At 41.2% G+C, this 17,441-nt stretch overlaps 1 protein-coding gene across 1 annotated transcript in view; it reads right to left on the reverse strand.

Moving 5' to 3' along the window:
* The window catches only part of MMP2 (matrix metallopeptidase 2), a 740,650-nt gene that overhangs the window by 71,333 nt on the left and 651,876 nt on the right, over positions 1-17,441 (reverse strand). The window contains exons 11-12 of the mRNA XM_063437965.1: positions 922-1,081; positions 107-216 (exon numbers count right to left, since the gene is read on the reverse strand). Coding sequence (XP_063294035.1) covers positions 107-216; positions 922-1,081 — 270 coding nt within the window. The remainder of the gene's footprint in view (positions 1-106; positions 217-921; positions 1,082-17,441) is intronic.

Here is a 17,441-nt window from a genome sequence, read left to right on the forward strand (position 1 = left end):
GAACAACACAGGTAAATTTGAAAAGCACACTTTAAGATCAAATTTGAATTACTATTTTATCCCTATAATCTACCAGTCAACACAGGAAAATAATAACTCAACTTACCACTTGTACTATGGTCTAGAACAGCATCTAAACTGTCTGGAACCCCATTCCATGCATCTGCAATTAATTTAGGAAACCCAACATCCATTTTCTTCTTTCCTTCATTATATCTGAAAAATAGACATAATGACAATATCATATGTCAAGATTGTAAATGTAGGAAAAATATATCAGACAAAGTAGTCCCTACTTTGTCTTATGTTTTAAAGATAAATAGATTGAAAAGAAAAGCTGGACAGATTCTGAAAGAGGAATAGAAGAGGGAACAATAGAAGAACAATATGTTTGAGGTGACAGAGCCACTGAAAGTTTCATCCATATAAAATTAAAACATAAATGCAATTCCCTAAAAGAAGTGAAACTAATAATGTGAACACTTGTGTTGTGTGACTAAAAATGCATGAAAATAAATGGATGAACCATGAACAATAATAACATTGCACCGCTACCTAATAGTCTTCAATATAACTGTTGATACAGATCAGATCACAGAATGGTTTGCCAGGTTATGCCTATTTTTAAGTTAAAATATTTACGTTTTGATATGTACTTCATGTAAGGTTTATGCGTCGGAAAAGCTTTTTATTGTATGTATTTGTCAAGGCTTATATGCTTATTGTGATACAAGTTTTGTTTTATCTGTATTGAAATTTTAACAAGCTAACAACAGGAATAAAATTAGTCTTGGTTAAGACACACAATTATTTTTGTCTACTTGTTATCTAGCTGTCTAGCTAAAGGATAATGAAGGGAGCATATGCAATATAATTACTGGCTATATGAATGTAACTCTGTAAACATGTTTTGACAGATACCTCCAGAATTTGTCTCCAGTAAAGATGTATGTTTTCTTGTTCTTGCCCCAGTTAAATGCTGCATCCACATGTTGAACATCGGCAGGCAGTCCAAGACTAGACAATCTTTTTGGATAACCACTCTCAAGTGAGCTTGAAGAGTAAACCCAATACTCATTGCCTGGGAAACAAAATGTATATACTGTCTTTAAAACTGCTGTTTATGCGATCTTCATGTACACATTATCGTAGATTTACAGACTGTAAAGTCCAACTGTGAACAGAGACAGTGCTACCACCAGTGTGCTATTATGTGCATTCACAACAATATAAACATAGGTAGATGTAAAAAAAATATATAGATACACAAATATATACACTGCCACACACATGCATGCTGACGCATACACGCAAACATAGTTACATTGTTAAATAGGCTGAAATGAGACATGTGTCCATCAAGTTCAACCTTCCTCACATCTGCTTTTTTGCTGATTTGCAGTTCCTCCAAAAGAAGGCAAAAAATAACCCAAAAAACAGTTTGAAACACTTCCAATTTTGCGACAAACTAGGAAACAAAATCCTTCTTGACCCCAGAATGGCAGTCATATTTATCCTTGGAAGCTATTACCGTACAATTGAAAAATTATATCCGTGAATCTTATGTTTTTGCAAGCATGCATCTAGTTGCTGTTTAAACATGTGCGCAGTCTCCAATAAAGCCACTTTTTTAGGCAGAGAATTTCACACCCTTATTTTTCTTACAGTAAAAACAAACAAACTTTTATTTGACTTAGACTGAATCTCCTTTCTTCCAGTCTAAATGCATTACCTTGTGTCATATGTATAGTCCTGTTTGTGAATAGATTTCTTGACAATGGTTTGTATTGGTCCTGGATATATTTGTATAATGTTATCATATCCCCTCTGAGGGGCCGTTTTTCTAAACTAAAGAGGTTCAAATGTGTTTACCTTGGTTGCTTCATCTAAGTGCTGCTTCTAAGTGTGTGGTTGGAGATATTCCGGAGAGTTTTACAGAAGCTTCAACTGTCTAAGAGTTTGCTAAGATTTTTCTTTTCTGCTGTTACAGGAAAGATTCATCTGTAGGAAAAGGTTACTGATTGTACAAGGTTTGATTCCCTGTTGGTAATTTGGTAAGGCATTTGATTTGGTTAGCTAAATACTTACTATTGATTGCTAGTTAATTAGCTATTGTTTGCAAATAAGCATAGGCCTACCCAGGTGTTAAATACAAATAGTGAGGCTTTGTTGCAATAACTCATATCAAGAATATGAAATGCCCTGTGAAAATTGAGTTCATGTGTGTGAAAAAGCACAAATAAAACTATAACCGCTATGTGGGCCCTTCATTTCTGATAAAGTGGTTAGACCAAACATCTTGCAATGCACCATTTCTTATACTCTGGGTTGCCTACTTTTGAAAATGTTATGCCATAATAGTGGAAATAGTGGAAATGTTATTAGGCTGCCATGCTCTCTCAAATGCGATATAGGCCCAGAAAATCACTTTGCCAAATTTCAATGTAATAAAGCCTAAATGGATAAGCTTCTAAAGGTAGATTCCAGGTTCAGTTGGGAAACCCCCCTTCCTCAACCAAAACGGAAAAGAGGGGTGAATAGGCGGGTTTCCCTCCCAGAACCCTGAAATCAAAGGGAGCCACCAGGTTGTACAGATAACAGGGGGTAACCCACATTGAAAATTATTAAACAGAAGAAAGAAAGATTCTAATTCACCAGCACAGATACCCGAATCGGTAGTGTGCCAGGAAAAAGATGTACAACCCTTAAGATATGTCTTTATGATTAAAATATCGTAATTTATTGAATAAAGCTTAAAAACCTTAGTCTCCAGTCCACTAAGTACTAATAGTCGTAGGTAAAAAGAAATATTCTATGCAAAAAAGGTAAAGGCGACAATCAGGGATAATCGGTAGCTTACTCTAAACAAGAGTCCTAGCAAAAATTGATCATAAGTAACCAGCAGGTATTAAATCACTCCTGTCTGTGCTACACAGCTAAAGTTCATCTGTAGCTTCTCTTAATCAATTGCCAGTTAAGTGCTGCCTGAATACTGTCCCTATTACCTCAGCATAGCATAGAGCTCATGCCTACTAAGACGATAGTCCTGTGGAGTGACTAAACAAAGTTAAAGAAAAGTGCTAACCCTCACACCCCAAGTGCATAGTTAAAATAAAAAAAGATCAAAGCCCAACGCGCGTTTCAGCGTATCTAGACGCCGTCGTCAGGGGCAGCTATGAAATCTACCGGTCTCTCCCACTTCCTTAAAAGGCCTAATTCTTAATTGGTCATCGTTAGCAGCTGATCCCCATCATACAGACTCACAGTTCATTAGTCCGGACGAAACTCCTCCTGCCGGCCTAGACCAATGAGTCCGTCGCAGCACAGCTTACTTCCGTGTTTCCCACGTGACGATGACGTCATCGCGTTCCGTCATGTGGGCAAATGGGAATGTGGTTGCGAAATCTGGATAGCCCACGTGACCGTGACGTTGAACGTCACGTCACGTGGGCGGGAGAGAGGAGGAGGACTCCGTCTCCATAGTTACATCCCCTCACTAGCAAACCATGTGACTGAGGTGTCACTGGGTAGGCGGAGTTATTAGAAAACTCCGAAAATCTGCCATAGCGAGGGGATTTAGAAGACTGATCAACCCTATAATAAAGTCTTAAGGGTGATCGGATCCTGACCCAGGATTGTCTAGTAATTTCCGGATAATGTGGCAACTCCATGTACAGTGGTAATAAACACACACACATGGGGCCCACTAGGGAAATAAAAGTAATAAATTTACATTTATATTTGGGATTGGTCACACTCAAATTCAGAATGTGCCTCTTCCACATTATCTAACCATAAAAGGTCAATGTAGAGCCCTCTTATATATTATATAACAAGGGCAAATATAGATACCTCCAGACAATCAGGTGACTAGGGATAACCAATATAGCATCACTGAAGTGTATAGGGAGATATACATGGTAGATAAGATCCCTAAATAAGCACCAAACCAACCAAAAAGTAAATCATAGCTTTAAAAATAAATATTGAATAAAAGTAATAATCATAACAAACAAAACCCTTGTAACGTTACTAAAAAGAGTATGTTCATTGAATGAAGGGGGTATATGAAAACCCCTCATTTAAACCTTGTGGGGAAAAGGTTTGGAGTTTAAAAATCCAAAACGCCTCCCTCTGACGAAGTTTAATATCCCACCCTCCTTTTCGTGGAGGTTGGGGAATATGTTCTAATCCCAGGAACCGTATTCCTGCTGAAGAGTGATTATGGCAGAGATGTAGATGTCTTGATATAGGTGTTTCAAGACGTCTCCTCACTGAGTTCACATGTTCCCTAATTCTGAGCTTGAATGGGCGAAAAGTTTTCCCCACATACATAAGACCGCAAGAACAGGTAAGCAAATAGATCACCCCTGTGGTTCGGCAATTGATGAAAGAGCGCAAATTAAAGGTCTCAGAGTTAGAGCTGTTGTTACAGACTTTAGAGCTCTTCTGAATATAGGGACATGCACTACAGTGACCACATCGGTATGTGCCAGTGGGTAGATAATTCTTAAAGGATCCTGGGGTTGATAATGATGACAGGTGGCTAGGGACAAGTAGGTCCCTTAGGTTCCTACCTCTACGTGCCGTAATAGAGGGGTAGGCTGTCACTACATCTTTAAGGTGTTTGTCCGAGGAGATGATGGGCCAATATTTCTTAAAAATACCAATCATTTGGGCCCAACCGGCATCGAAAGTTCCGATGCATCTTATCAAGTGACCCTCCTGTTTAGTGGAGTTGTCATCAATGAGAGTTTGTCGTTCGGTTGAGAGAGCCCTCACATACGCTCTCTTAAGCACCCTATTGGGGTACCCTTTTTCCGTAAAGGATAATCTCAAGGTCCGTGCTTTAGATTTAAAGTCATCTAGAGATGAACAATTCCGTCGTAACCTGAGGTACTGTCCTATAGGGATCCCAGCTTTTAATGGGGTAGGGTGATGACTCGACCAATCTAAGAGGCTGTTTGTAGCTGTTTTTTTCTTGAAAAGGGTAGTGTTTATTTTGTTTGCTTCCCCTATTTCAAGGGAAACATCCAAAAAGCATAGTTCCGAGCCCCCCATCTCGCTGGTAAAGCGCAGGTTATAGCAATTGTCATTAAGGGTAGCCACAAAATCAGTGAAATGCTCAGAGGACCCCAACCAGACGACAAAAATGTCGTCAATGTACCTCTTCCAGTACAGGACGTGGTCCATATACTGTTTGAGGTTGGGGTCTTCTCTGATTGTTCGCTCCCACCGGCCCAGATGTAAGTTTGCATAAGATGGTGCACAAGGTGTGCCCATGGCCGTGCCCCTTGTCTGTTGGTAAAGTTTCCCATTAAAGAGAAATATATTGTGTGTTAACACAAATTTCAACAGGTTAGATATGAATTCAATGTACATCTCAGGTAATTTCGGATTGAGTGAGAGAAACAGTCTGCAATGTTCAATTCCAAGTTCATGGGGAATTGAACTATACAGAGCCTCGACGTCAAGGCTACATAGTTTGGCATGAGGAGGAATCTCAGTCTGAGTAAGAAACCCAAGTAGTTGTTTGGTATCCCGAAGGTGTGAGGGTAAATCTTGTACCATAGGGGATAAGATCTTGTCAAGGAATACGCTTACATTCTGGGTAAGATTACCGCAACCAGATACGATTGGTCTACCTGTCAAGTCTGACATGGATTTGTGTACTTTCGGTAAGCAGTAGAAAGTTGACAAGACGGGCTTTTTAGGGTACATAAACTCAAACTCATCTTTCGAGATGAGTTCCATTTCAACAGCTTCAGTCAGTAAGGTACGTAATTCAATCAAAAAGACCGAAGTTGGGTCCTTTTTGATCACACGATACGTATTCTCATCGAGTAACAGGCGTTCAGCCATCCTTATGTAGTTATCCCTGTCCATGGCCACCACATTCCCCCCCTTATCTGATGGCTTAATGATCAAATCCTTATTGGCCTGGAGCTGACTAATGGCCAACCTCTCATGTTTCGGGAGGTTACCCCCAGAACGTACTTGGAAATCGTCGTTTGGTAAAGAGACAATTTCCCTACAAACCATGTCCAGGAAAACCTCCAAATTCCTATAATCTTTGAACGGAGGGGTAAACCTACTTTTGGATCTCAGATTAGTTTGGGGAACAAGGTTCCTAACCGATCCGTCACTGGATTCCAGTAGTTCAACCAACATTTGGAGGCAATCTAGGTCCTTGGGGAGTAGTCCCAGACTCTGTGCTTTGGTTTCTTTTTTTTTTTTTTATGTAATTTCTTTTTATTTGGTTTTACATATAAAATATACATTTCGCATTTCAATTTTGGTATGCATATAAAGGTTTAGCAGTGTACAAACAAGATGCTTAGATGTAATACTAATACAAAAGTCTTTCAATGTAGAATAATGGTGTTGTGAGACAATTCCCAACAGTCGTGGAGTACACATAGAAACAGAACTGTTAAAGACAGAAAGACAAAACAAGGTAGTTCCTATAGACATGTGTATATGTGAGAGCTCATGAAGGAGGGTGGAATTGAGCGTTTCTTGAATAAGTAATACCCAACAATATGTCAGTTTTCCCTACTAGCTGCTGTCTTGGATTAAATTAAATTAAGTTAAATTAACTAGGGTTTCTTAGAAAGGAGTTCCATGGATCCCATATTGTGTAGTAAGTGAGGTATTTGTCTAGTGCTGACAATCTCAGTTCCTCCATTTTATTAATGTGTTCAATTTTTTGAAACCACTCCCGCCTTGAGGGTCTGACATCAGTTTTCCAAAGTCCTGCTACTACAAGTTTGGCCGCGGTTAACAGATAGAGTATTATTGAGTTTTTGAATTGTTTCAAGGAGATTGGGATGTGGAAGAAAAGGAGTGCTTCTGGGGTTAGTGGTATTGGGACTTTGCTTATTAGCTCTGTGATTCTCTGTACTTCTTTCCAGAATCCCTTAATTCTGCTGCAATCCCACCATAAATGGCGGTAGTTGCCTAGCGCCTTCATGCATCTCCAGCAGATTGTTGGTGCATTCGAATCATATTTGTGGATGTCCGTTGGAGTGGTGTACCATTGAGATAGAAATTTATAATTTATTTCTTGGATTGTTACGCTAGAGTGTGCTTTTATCATTTTCATAAAGATCGACCTCCAAGTTTTTTCCTCCACTGGGGAGGGAAACCAAGAATTGTTTCTGATTGTGTACCAAGGGAGTGAGCCATTTGTGTTATCTTGTAGTATTTTGTAGCATATGGAAATAGTTTTAGTTTTTGGCGGGCGTGTGCATAGCTTCTCAAATCTAGTGGCCTCTCTGGGTTGCCAGTGTAGCAGGCCTTCCTTGGATAGAAAGTGAGTAATTTGGTGATATTGAAACGATTGTGATAGCGTAGGCTGATTTAATCCTATAATGTCAGTCAGTGGTATGAGTCCTTCTGTTGTGACTAGATCTTGTAGCATAACTTCCCTGTTTGCAGGTCTAAGTTGGAGTTTAGATAGTAGTGTATTATTCCTGCCTGGGGGGAATCTGGGATTGTGGGATATTGGGAAGTATGGTGAAGGTGTCGGGACAAAGTCTTTGTTCGTGCGTATGGTTTTCCATACTTGGAGGGTGGTTGTGATGGTCGGTAGGTCTTTTGTTGAGTTCTCATTGTCTATGGGCAGAGACCAGGGGAGTGACCTTAATGGAGTTTGTATTTGTGCTTGTTCAATGTGCACCCATGCCTTCCTAGCTTTCCCCTCCCGTGACCACTCCGGGATCCTTCCCAGGTGTATTGCTTTGTGGTATCTTTGTATATTGGGGCATCCTAGCCCCCCTCCCTCTTTAGGTTTGGTCAATAAATTGAAGGCTATTCTCGGACGTTTATGGGCCCATATGAATTTGGTGAGCAGCGATTGTATATTCCTGAAGAAAATCCCCGGGATGTGTATAGGGATGGTGTTCAGGAGGTATAGAATGCGTGGGAGGACATTCATTGAAATGATGTTAATCCTACCCATCCATCTGAAATGTGGTTTGTCCCATCTATTTAAGTATTTTTGGATTGCTGCTAATAGGTCCGGGAAGTTTTCTTTATATAGGGTTTTATGTGTATTGGTAACTTTGATCCCTAGGTATTTAATGGAGTGGTTGGCCCATTGGAAGGGGAATTTTTGTTTTAATTTCTTTATTTGATCTGGAGGTGTAGTGATATTGAGGATTTCGCACTTGTCTGCGTTAATTTTGAAATTTGAGTGTGTACTGTAGTCCTCTATGATTTGGATTAATTTGGGTAGGCTGAGAATGGGGTGTTCTATGGTGAAGAGTAAGTCATCTGCAAATGCAGATACTTTATACTCTGTTTGTTGGACTGTGATACCTTTAATGTCGGGATGGTTCCTTACTGCTTGTAGAAGAGGTTCTAGTGTCAGGATGAATAGCAGTGGGGATAACGGGCACCCCTGACGTGTGCCATTGCTTATCGTGAATGGTCTAGAGAGTTGGCCATTTACCTTAAGTCTGGCTGTTGGGACGGAATAGATTGCCTTGATCCATTTTATCCATCTTTGCCCAAATCCCAGCATTTCTAGAGTATTGAACATGAAGGACCAATCAACTCTATCAAATGCTTTTTCAGCATCGATTGCCAGGAGCAGGGTTGGATTTTTGGTGTACTTCGTGTTATGTATTAAGTTTATAATTTTTGATGTATTGTCTTTTGCTTCTCTGGCTGGGACGAATCCTGCTTGGTCTGGGTGGATGAGGTTTTGTAGGAATGGTCTGAGTCTAGTTGCTAGCATTTTGGTGAAAATTTTTATATCCACGTTGATTAGGGATATTGGTCTGTAGCTGGTGCATTTCTCAATGTCTTTTCCTGGTTTGGGTATGAGGGTTATTGTTGCCTCTAAGGTCTGTTTCGGGATGTGTTCTTTTTGTGGGATAGAGTTAATTGCCTCTAATAGGTGTGGGGTTAGTTCTGTTTGGAATAATTTATAATATGAGGCTGAGAACCCATCGGGGCCTGGACTTTTATTATGTGGGGTCTGTTTTACAGCTGTGTTAATTTCGTCTAAAGTGAATGGTTCTTCCAAGGACCTTGTAGCAGCTGCTGGGAGGATAGTGTCAAATTTGGTTTCTAGGTATGATTTAATTCCCTCTGTGTTGCCTTCCTTGTCTTTTAGGTTATATAGAGATGTATAATAGGTGTGAAAGGTGTCTGCTATTTCTTCTGTGGTGTGTGCGTAGGTCTCATCTGAGCGTTTGATTTTAGGTATGTATGTGAGCATTTGTTTTTGTTTTAAGGCATTTGCTAGAAATTTACCACTTCTGTCTCCATGAGCGTAATGGAGCTGTTTTGTCCAGAGAATCGCTTTTTTTGCTTTGTCTTGGAGGAGTAATTTTAAATCGGTTCTAAGGGCTAGGAGCTTGCAGTAGGCCTTGTCTGTTATGTATAGTTTGTGTTCTTCCTCTAGGTGCGCGATTTCTTTATGTAGGTCATTGATTTTTTTGTTTTTCTCTCTTTTGAGTTGAGCACCCCACTTGATCAGTTCCCCTCTGATTACTGCTTTGTGTGCTTCCCATTGTGTAAAAGCGGAGGTGTCTGGGGTTTTATTTTCGTGGAAGTAATGTTTTATCGACTTTTCTACGGAGTCTTTCACTTTTGGTGTCTGTAATAAAAAGGGGTTTAATTTCCACGTTCCTTTAGGGCGTGGGAGTGAAGGGATGGATATTGTGAGATATATTGGCGAGTGGTCGGACCAGGTCATTGGGCCTATCGAAGTGTCTGATATCAGACCTAAGTCTCTATGTTCTATGAGGAAAAAATCTATTCTGGAGTATGATTTGTTTGGGATGGAGTAATGGGTATAATCTTTTGTCGTCGGGTAGAATACCCTCCAGCAGTCTGATAGTTGGTGGGTTTTGATGATGTGTTGCATTTGAAGTCTGGTGGCGTTAAGATGGGTACTATGCGTTGATGTGCTGTCTCTATTGGCATCGAGTGATATATTAAAGTCTCCACCTATTATGAGAATGCCCTTAGTATTTTGCTTTATTTTTGCCATTATCTTCCTCAGTGCCCCGCATTGATGTTTATTGGGTAGGTATATTGCCACAAGGGTTATAGGTTCCACCCCCACTGTGCCCTGTAGGATAATGAATCTACCTGATTCGTCTGTGATATGTGTTGAGTACGTGAATGGGACTTGTTTCCCAATTAATATTGCTACGCCTCGTGACTTACTCTGGTTGTAGTTATTGTAATACACATGGGGGAATTGATGATGCTTGAGTTTTGGGGCTTCTGCACCTTTCAGGTGTGTTTCTTCCAAGAATACTATGTCTGCTTTGGTTTTAGCTAAGTCCGTTAGGACCATCTTCCTCTTCTCGGGCGTGTTCAGTCCCCTAACATTAATGGAGCATATTTTCAGTGAGCCCATTGTTGAGTGTTCTATTGGTGTTTTGTCTATTCGATAATTGGGATGATTGAATGGGGGTCTAGTACTGGGTGAATACGTTGGGTGTGGTCTATTAGGGAGTAATTGTTCGGGGATGCTTGTGTGTATGTAACACTGCTAGTATACAGGCATACAAAATAAGTACATTAACGATTAAACAATATAACATCAACTATTTACAGGTATCTTTCAATGAAGTCGCAGGTATGAAGTACTACGAAGGGGAGTTCTGGAAGAACTTTGGGCCCTTCGTGTGGCTATAGAGATCTACCTTTAGATGAGATGTGGTAAAATGAGAAGTTCGATTATGGGTAGATCTCTAAATAGGAGACGGTACTCTCCTCTGGGTTAGTCTAGCACTATGGGCTAGCCCAGGTGATGGTTAGGATTGTGGCAAGGTAGTGAAGTATGTGTTGGTACCGCTCTTGGCCTTCAGGGCCGAGGGTTGTGTCTTAAGTGAACTGGAGCACTATATCACCATGTACAGTGCTCCTAATTCTTTGCCTCCGGTACTGAGTTAACTCTCCGGATGGCGGCCATTTGACGCTTGTCGTCCTTGACTGACTTTAAACAAGTGTAATTTAGGTGGATGTTCTGGATAGGTATCAATGTAACAAGTACTAAAAATATAATGGTGTTTTGACCCTTCTGGTTGATATTATACATCAAGTCATTTACGTAATAACAACATGTCAAATGCAAATGCTATAATCCAAATATATATGGGTCAACAGCTAACTATTTTATCCTAGTGCAGTTACAAATGTATTCTTAATTAGCTGGTAAGTACAATTATGATTTACAGTTATATATCCCATTACTAATCGGCATTAACTGAGTATAATTACCCTTCCCTTAGTCGATGATTAGGCGGGTGGGCAAGTTCAATATTACTTTAGGCAATTATATGTCTCTTTTAACTTTAGAAGTTGTGTCCCTTTTGCTTCTAGGCCTCGCTTCAATTTATTTTCCTAGGAGTCATTGGATTCTTCCTTGATCTTAGGAATGGTGAGGCTGGCGGGGTCTTCCATGACGTTCTTCTCCGCGTGTCCATTACTTGTCCCGTCTGTCTTATGTTTTGTGGTTTGGTCTTTTCAGGTTCCGATATATCGTACCAGTCCGGTATCTCTATGTTAGGTAAGTTTAGGCGTTGGGTGAAAGCTTCTACTTCTGCTGCTGAAGTTAGGGTGGCTTGTATTCCTTGGTGAGAGGCCGTGAGTGCAAAGGGGAATCCCCATCTATATTTTATATTGGCTTGTTGCAGGGCTAGCGTTAATGGTCTCAGCGCCCGTCTGCCCCTTAGGGTTAGCCATGCCAGGTCAGGGAGGATCAGTATTTTCGCATTATTAAACATTATGTCTGAGGATTCTCGGGCGTTTCTCATAATGTCCTCTTTTTCAGTGTAATAGTGAACTCTGCATATTATGTCCCTGGGGGAGTCTTGTGGTAAGCCTTTGGGTCTTAGGGCCCTGTGTGCTCTATCTAATAGAATTGGGGTGTCTTCTGGCCTCTGTAGAATCTTGTTGAACAGAGACTGTAGTATAGTATGTAGGTTTTCAGGATTCCCCTGTGATTCTGGGATCCCTCTTATCCTAATGTTGTTCCTTCTGCCTCTATTGTCGAGGTCTTCAGTGTTTCTCATAATGTACAGGGTTCTGGTGTCTCTGTTTTTTTGTTGATGTTCTAGGGTGAGGAGTCTATCTAAGATTTGATCTCTATCCTCTTCCAGGTCTCCCACCCTCGTGTTTACTTGCCTGATGTCTGCAGAGATGGCGGAGACCTGATCTTGCACGGAGGATTCGAGCTTCGCTATCATGCTAGCCAGTTCATCCCTGGAAGGTAGATGCGCGAGGGTTTCTCTTATGTTTGCTAGCCCATCTGCGATGCTGGTTGATGGGGAAATCCCTTCTCCTGTCTCGCTGGGATCAGGCGTTTTGCGCGGGCAAGATGGCGTCACCATGTTGTCAGTTAGGCCTTCTCCGAGTACTTTCACTGTATCTCGGAAATACTTATCGAGACCGTTCGAGTTTCGTGGCGTGCCCGATTCTTGGGTGTATAAGGGCTGAGTCTGTTTCCTTTTGTTGCCCATTAATTAGATATTTTCAGTTTTTTTAAGCCAGTATTGTTGCCGCCGACCGGGAGCTCACAGCACTTGCGACCGCTCACATCGGATGTCAGGACACGCCCGTGCTTTGGTTTCTTTGCGTTGCTCATGATATTTATGCAAAGCTAACTTCCGCACGAATAAATGGACATCCTTTGTCCATATAAATTTATTAAAAGTCGGTGTGGGGACATAAGACAAACCCTTTGATAATACGTTCATTTGGGCATTTGAAAGAGTACATTTGGACAGGTTAATGATCTGTAAGGATGGTTTAGATACTATCTTCGGTATCTCTGACCTCGGCCTCTGTTCCTTGTACGGGGACCCTGAGACAGCTCTGCCTGACATAGGCCTAAAAAATCCACCCCTTTCTTTAGGATGCTTTTTGGTGGATTAGCCTGTGTCAGTGTATGAGAGGTAGAGGGTCTATCAGATTCTGTGTAAGTGGATTCATATTCTGATGTGCTTGCATAGTCAGAATCCACCTTACTCCTTCTCTTGAAGGGATGATACACCCTACCCCTCTCAAAATCTGAAACATCACGAAGATATTTCTGATGCTTTCTAACCTTGATTTGATGTGAGAATTTATCAAGATTAGTTTTTAACTTGACTTCCAATGGTTCAAATTGTGGGTCAGCTTTCACCTGTTGGACTTCATCTATTTGTTTATCTAGTTCTTGTTGTACATTCTCAAGACTCATAGATTCATATTTGCAAATTATGTTCATAAAGGTGTTTGAACAGTTAGTCGCTGTTATATTTCTCTTTAATGGGAAACTTTACCAACAGACAAGGGGCACGGCCATGGGCACACCTTGTGCACCATCTTATGCAAACTTACATCTGGGCCGGTGGGAGCGAACAATCAGAGAAGACCCCAACCTCAAACAGTATATGGACCACGTCCTGTACTGGAAGAGGTACATTGACGACATTTTTGTCGTCTGGTTGGGGTCCTCTGAGCATTTCACTGATTTTGTGGCTACCCTTAATGACAATTGCTATAACCTGCGCTTTACCAGCGAGATGGGGGGCTCGGAACTATGCTTTTTGGATGTTTCCCTTGAAATAGGGGAAGCAAACAAAATAAACACTACCCTTTTCAAGAAAAAAACAGCTACAAACAGCCTCTTAGATTGGTCGAGTCATCACCCTACCCCATTAAAAGCTGGGATCCCTATAGGACAGTACCTCAGGTTACGACGGAATTGTTCATCTCTAGATGACTTTAAATCTAAAGCACGGACCTTGAGATTATCCTTTACGGAAAAAGGGTACCCCAATAGGGTGCTTAAGAGAGCGTATGTGAGGGCTCTCTCAACCGAACGACAAACTCTCATTGATGACAACTCCACTAAACAGGAGGGTCACTTGATAAGATGCATCGGAACTTTCGATGCCGGTTGGGCCCAAATGATTGGTATTTTTAAGAAATATTGGCCCATCATCTCCTCGGACAAACACCTTAAAGATGTAGTGACAGCCTACCCCTCTATTACGGCACGTAGAGGTAGGAACCTAAGGGACCTACTTGTCCCTAGCCACCTGTCATCATTATCAACCCCAGGATCCTTTAAGAATTATCTACCCACTGGCACATACCGATGTGGTCACTGTAGTGCATGTCCCTATATTCAGAAGAGCTCTAAAGTCTGTAACAACAGCTCTAACTCTGAGACCTTTAATTTGTGCTCTTTCATCAATTGCCGAACCACAGGGGTGATCTATTTGCTTACCTGTTCTTGCGGTCTTATGTATGTGGGGAAAACTTTTCGCCCATTCAAGCTCAGAATTAGGGAACATGTGAACTCAGTGAGGAGACGTCTTGAAACACCTATATCAAGACATCTACATCTCTGCCATAATCACTCTTCAGCAGGAATACGGTTCCTGGGATTAGAACATATTCCCCAACCTCCACGAAAAGGAGGGTGGGATATTAAACTTCGTCAGAGGGAGGCGTTTTGGATTTTTAAACTCCAAACCTTTTCCCCACAAGGTTTAAATGAGGGGTTTTCATATACCCCCTTCATTCAATGAACATACTCTTTTTAGTAACGTTACAAGGGTTTTGTTTGTTATGATTATTACTTTTATTCAATATTTATTTTTAAAGCTATGATTTACTTTTTGGTTGGTTTGGTGCTTATTTAGGGATCTTATCTACCATGTATATCTCCCTATACACTTCAGTGATGCTATATTGGTTATCCCTAGTCACCTGATTGTCTGGAGGTATCTATATTTGCCCTTGTTATATAATATATAAGAGGGCTCTACATTGACCTTTTATGGTTAGATAATGTGGAAGAGGCACATTCTGAATTTGAGTGTGACCAATCCCAAATATAAATGTAAATTTATTACTTTTATTTCCCTAGTAGGCCCCATGTGTGTGTGTTTATTACCACTGTACATGGAGTTGCCACATTATCCGGAAATTACTAGACAATCCTGGGTCAGGATCCGATCACCCTTAAGACTTTATTATAGGGTTGATCAGTCTTCTAAATCCCCTCGCTATGGCAGATTTTCGGAGTTTTCTAATAACTCCGCCTACCCAGTGACACCTCAGTCACATGGTTTGCTAGTGAGGGGATGTAACTATGGAGACGGAGTCCTCCTCCTCTCCCCCGCCCACGTGACGTGACGTTCAACGTCACGGTCACGTGGGCTATCCAGATTTCGCAACCACATTCCCATTTGCCCACATGACGGAACGCGATGACGTCATCGTCACGTGGGAAACACGGAAGTAAGCTGTGCTGCGACGGACTCATTGGTCTAGGCCGGCAGGAGGAGTTTCGTCCGGACTAATGAACTGTGAGTCTGTATGATGGGGATCAGCTGCTAACGATGACCAATTAAGAATTAGGCCTTTTAAGGAAGTGGGAGAGACCGGTAGATTTCATAGCTGCCCCTGACGACGGCGTCTAGATACGCTGAAACGCGCGTTGGGCTTTGATCTTTTTTTATTTTAACTATGCACTTGGGGTGTGAGGGTTAGCACTTTTCTTTAACTTTGTTTAGTCACTCCACAGGACTATCGTCTTAGTAGGCATGAGCTCTATGCTATGCTGAGGTAATAGGGACAGTATTCAGGCAGCACTTAACTGGCAATTGATTAAGAGAAGCTACAGATGAACTTTAGCTGTGTAGCACAGACAGGAGTGATTTAATACCTGCTGGTTACTTATGATCAATTTTTGCTAGGACTCTTGTTTAGAGTAAGCTACCGATTATCCCTGATTGTCGCCTTTACCTTTTTTTGCATAGAATATTTATTTTTACCTACGACTATTAGTACTTAGTGGACTGGAGACTAAGGTTTTTAAGCTTTATTCAATAAATTACGATATTTTAATCATAAAGACATATCTTAAGGGTTGTACATCTTTTTCCTGGCACACTACCGATTCGGGTATCTGTGCTGGTGAATTAGAATCTTTCTTTCTTCTGTTTAATAAATGGATAAGCTGTATATATGACCGTGTAACTTTCCAAAACACCATAAAACCTATACATGGGGGGTACCGTGGCGCTCGTGAGACATCACTGAACATAACTAGGAGTGTTTCAGGGCAGTAAACTATATACTAACAATAATATTATCAGTGAAAGTACAGATTTTCTGTGAAAAAATGCAAAAACAAAACAAAAGAAAATGCTAACTTTGGCTAGGGTTTGTGCCCCAGTGACTACTACAAAAGACTGGGCATACCCCATTTTGAATACCCTGGGATGTCTACCTTTTCAAATGGTATGCCATGATGGGGGTAATTTTCATTTCTTGACTGCCATACGGTCTCAAAGGCAGCCTGGACACTGCAAACTACCGTAATCTGACAAATTTCAAGGTGAAAAAGCATACATGGATAAGCCGTATATATGACCCTGAAACTTTCAAAAACCCCATAAAACCTATAAATGGGGGGTACCATGGCGCTCGTGAGACATCACTGAGCAGAACTAGGAGTGTTTCAGGGCAGTAAACTATATACTAACAATCAGGGCCGGTGCAAGGATTTTTGCCGCCTTAGGCAAAAAAAAAATTTGCCGCCCCCCCATATGTCCTGTCCACCATGTGACATCACAATGCCCGCCCATATGCTCTGCCATATGGGCCAACGCCAGTCTTCACAAAGTGTGTTTTATCTGAAAAGACAGTGTGTTTACATTAAAAAGCCTACAGGCACAGGTTATAGACACCAGAACCACTACATTATGCTGTAGTGCTTCTGGTGACTATAGCATCCATTTAATGTGAGGTAAATTAGAAATTAGTGCCACTAATAATATATTGGATTGCTTACTTACCACCAGATGAGGACAAGAGGCTGATGATGGGCTCAGTCTGGCTCCACAGGTCTGGTGTAGAAGAGGCTCTCTGGAGACTGTTTTTAACAGTGCTCACAACAATTAACGAACAGGAAGCAGCTCCATTTTTTAGGGCCCCTTACACAGCTCAAGGTCTGGGCCCCCAGGGCTTGACTGTGAGTATGCCTACAATGCCCACCCATAAATCCACCTACATGGCCCATCCATGAGTTGGGGATGTTTTATGTGTGCAATTTGTGTAAGGGATGTAGTGTGTTTAAAGGGGATGCAGTGTGTGTTTGCGTATAAGGAATGCATTGTATGTTTCTGGGTGTGTGTGTGTGTGTGTGTGTGTGTGTAAGGGGTGCAAGGTTTGTTTCTGTGTATGTAATGTAGTTTCTGTGTGTAAGAGAATGAGTGTTTGTGTGAACGTAAGGGATGCATTGTGTGTTTCGGGTGTGTCTGTGTGTGAGTAGGAATGCATTGTATGTTTCTGTGTGTGTGTGGGGGGATGCATTGTGTATGTGTGTAGTGTAAAAGAGAGGGTTTGTGGGGTAGGATAGGGACTGAGAGGGTAGGAGCTCTTTATTTTATTTAAAAAAAAAAAAAAAATCA

The sequence above is a fragment of the Pelobates fuscus genome, chromosome 12 (assembly GCF_036172605.1).
Source record: "Pelobates fuscus isolate aPelFus1 chromosome 12, aPelFus1.pri, whole genome shotgun sequence".
NCBI lineage: Eukaryota > Metazoa > Chordata > Amphibia > Anura > Pelobatidae > Pelobates > Pelobates fuscus.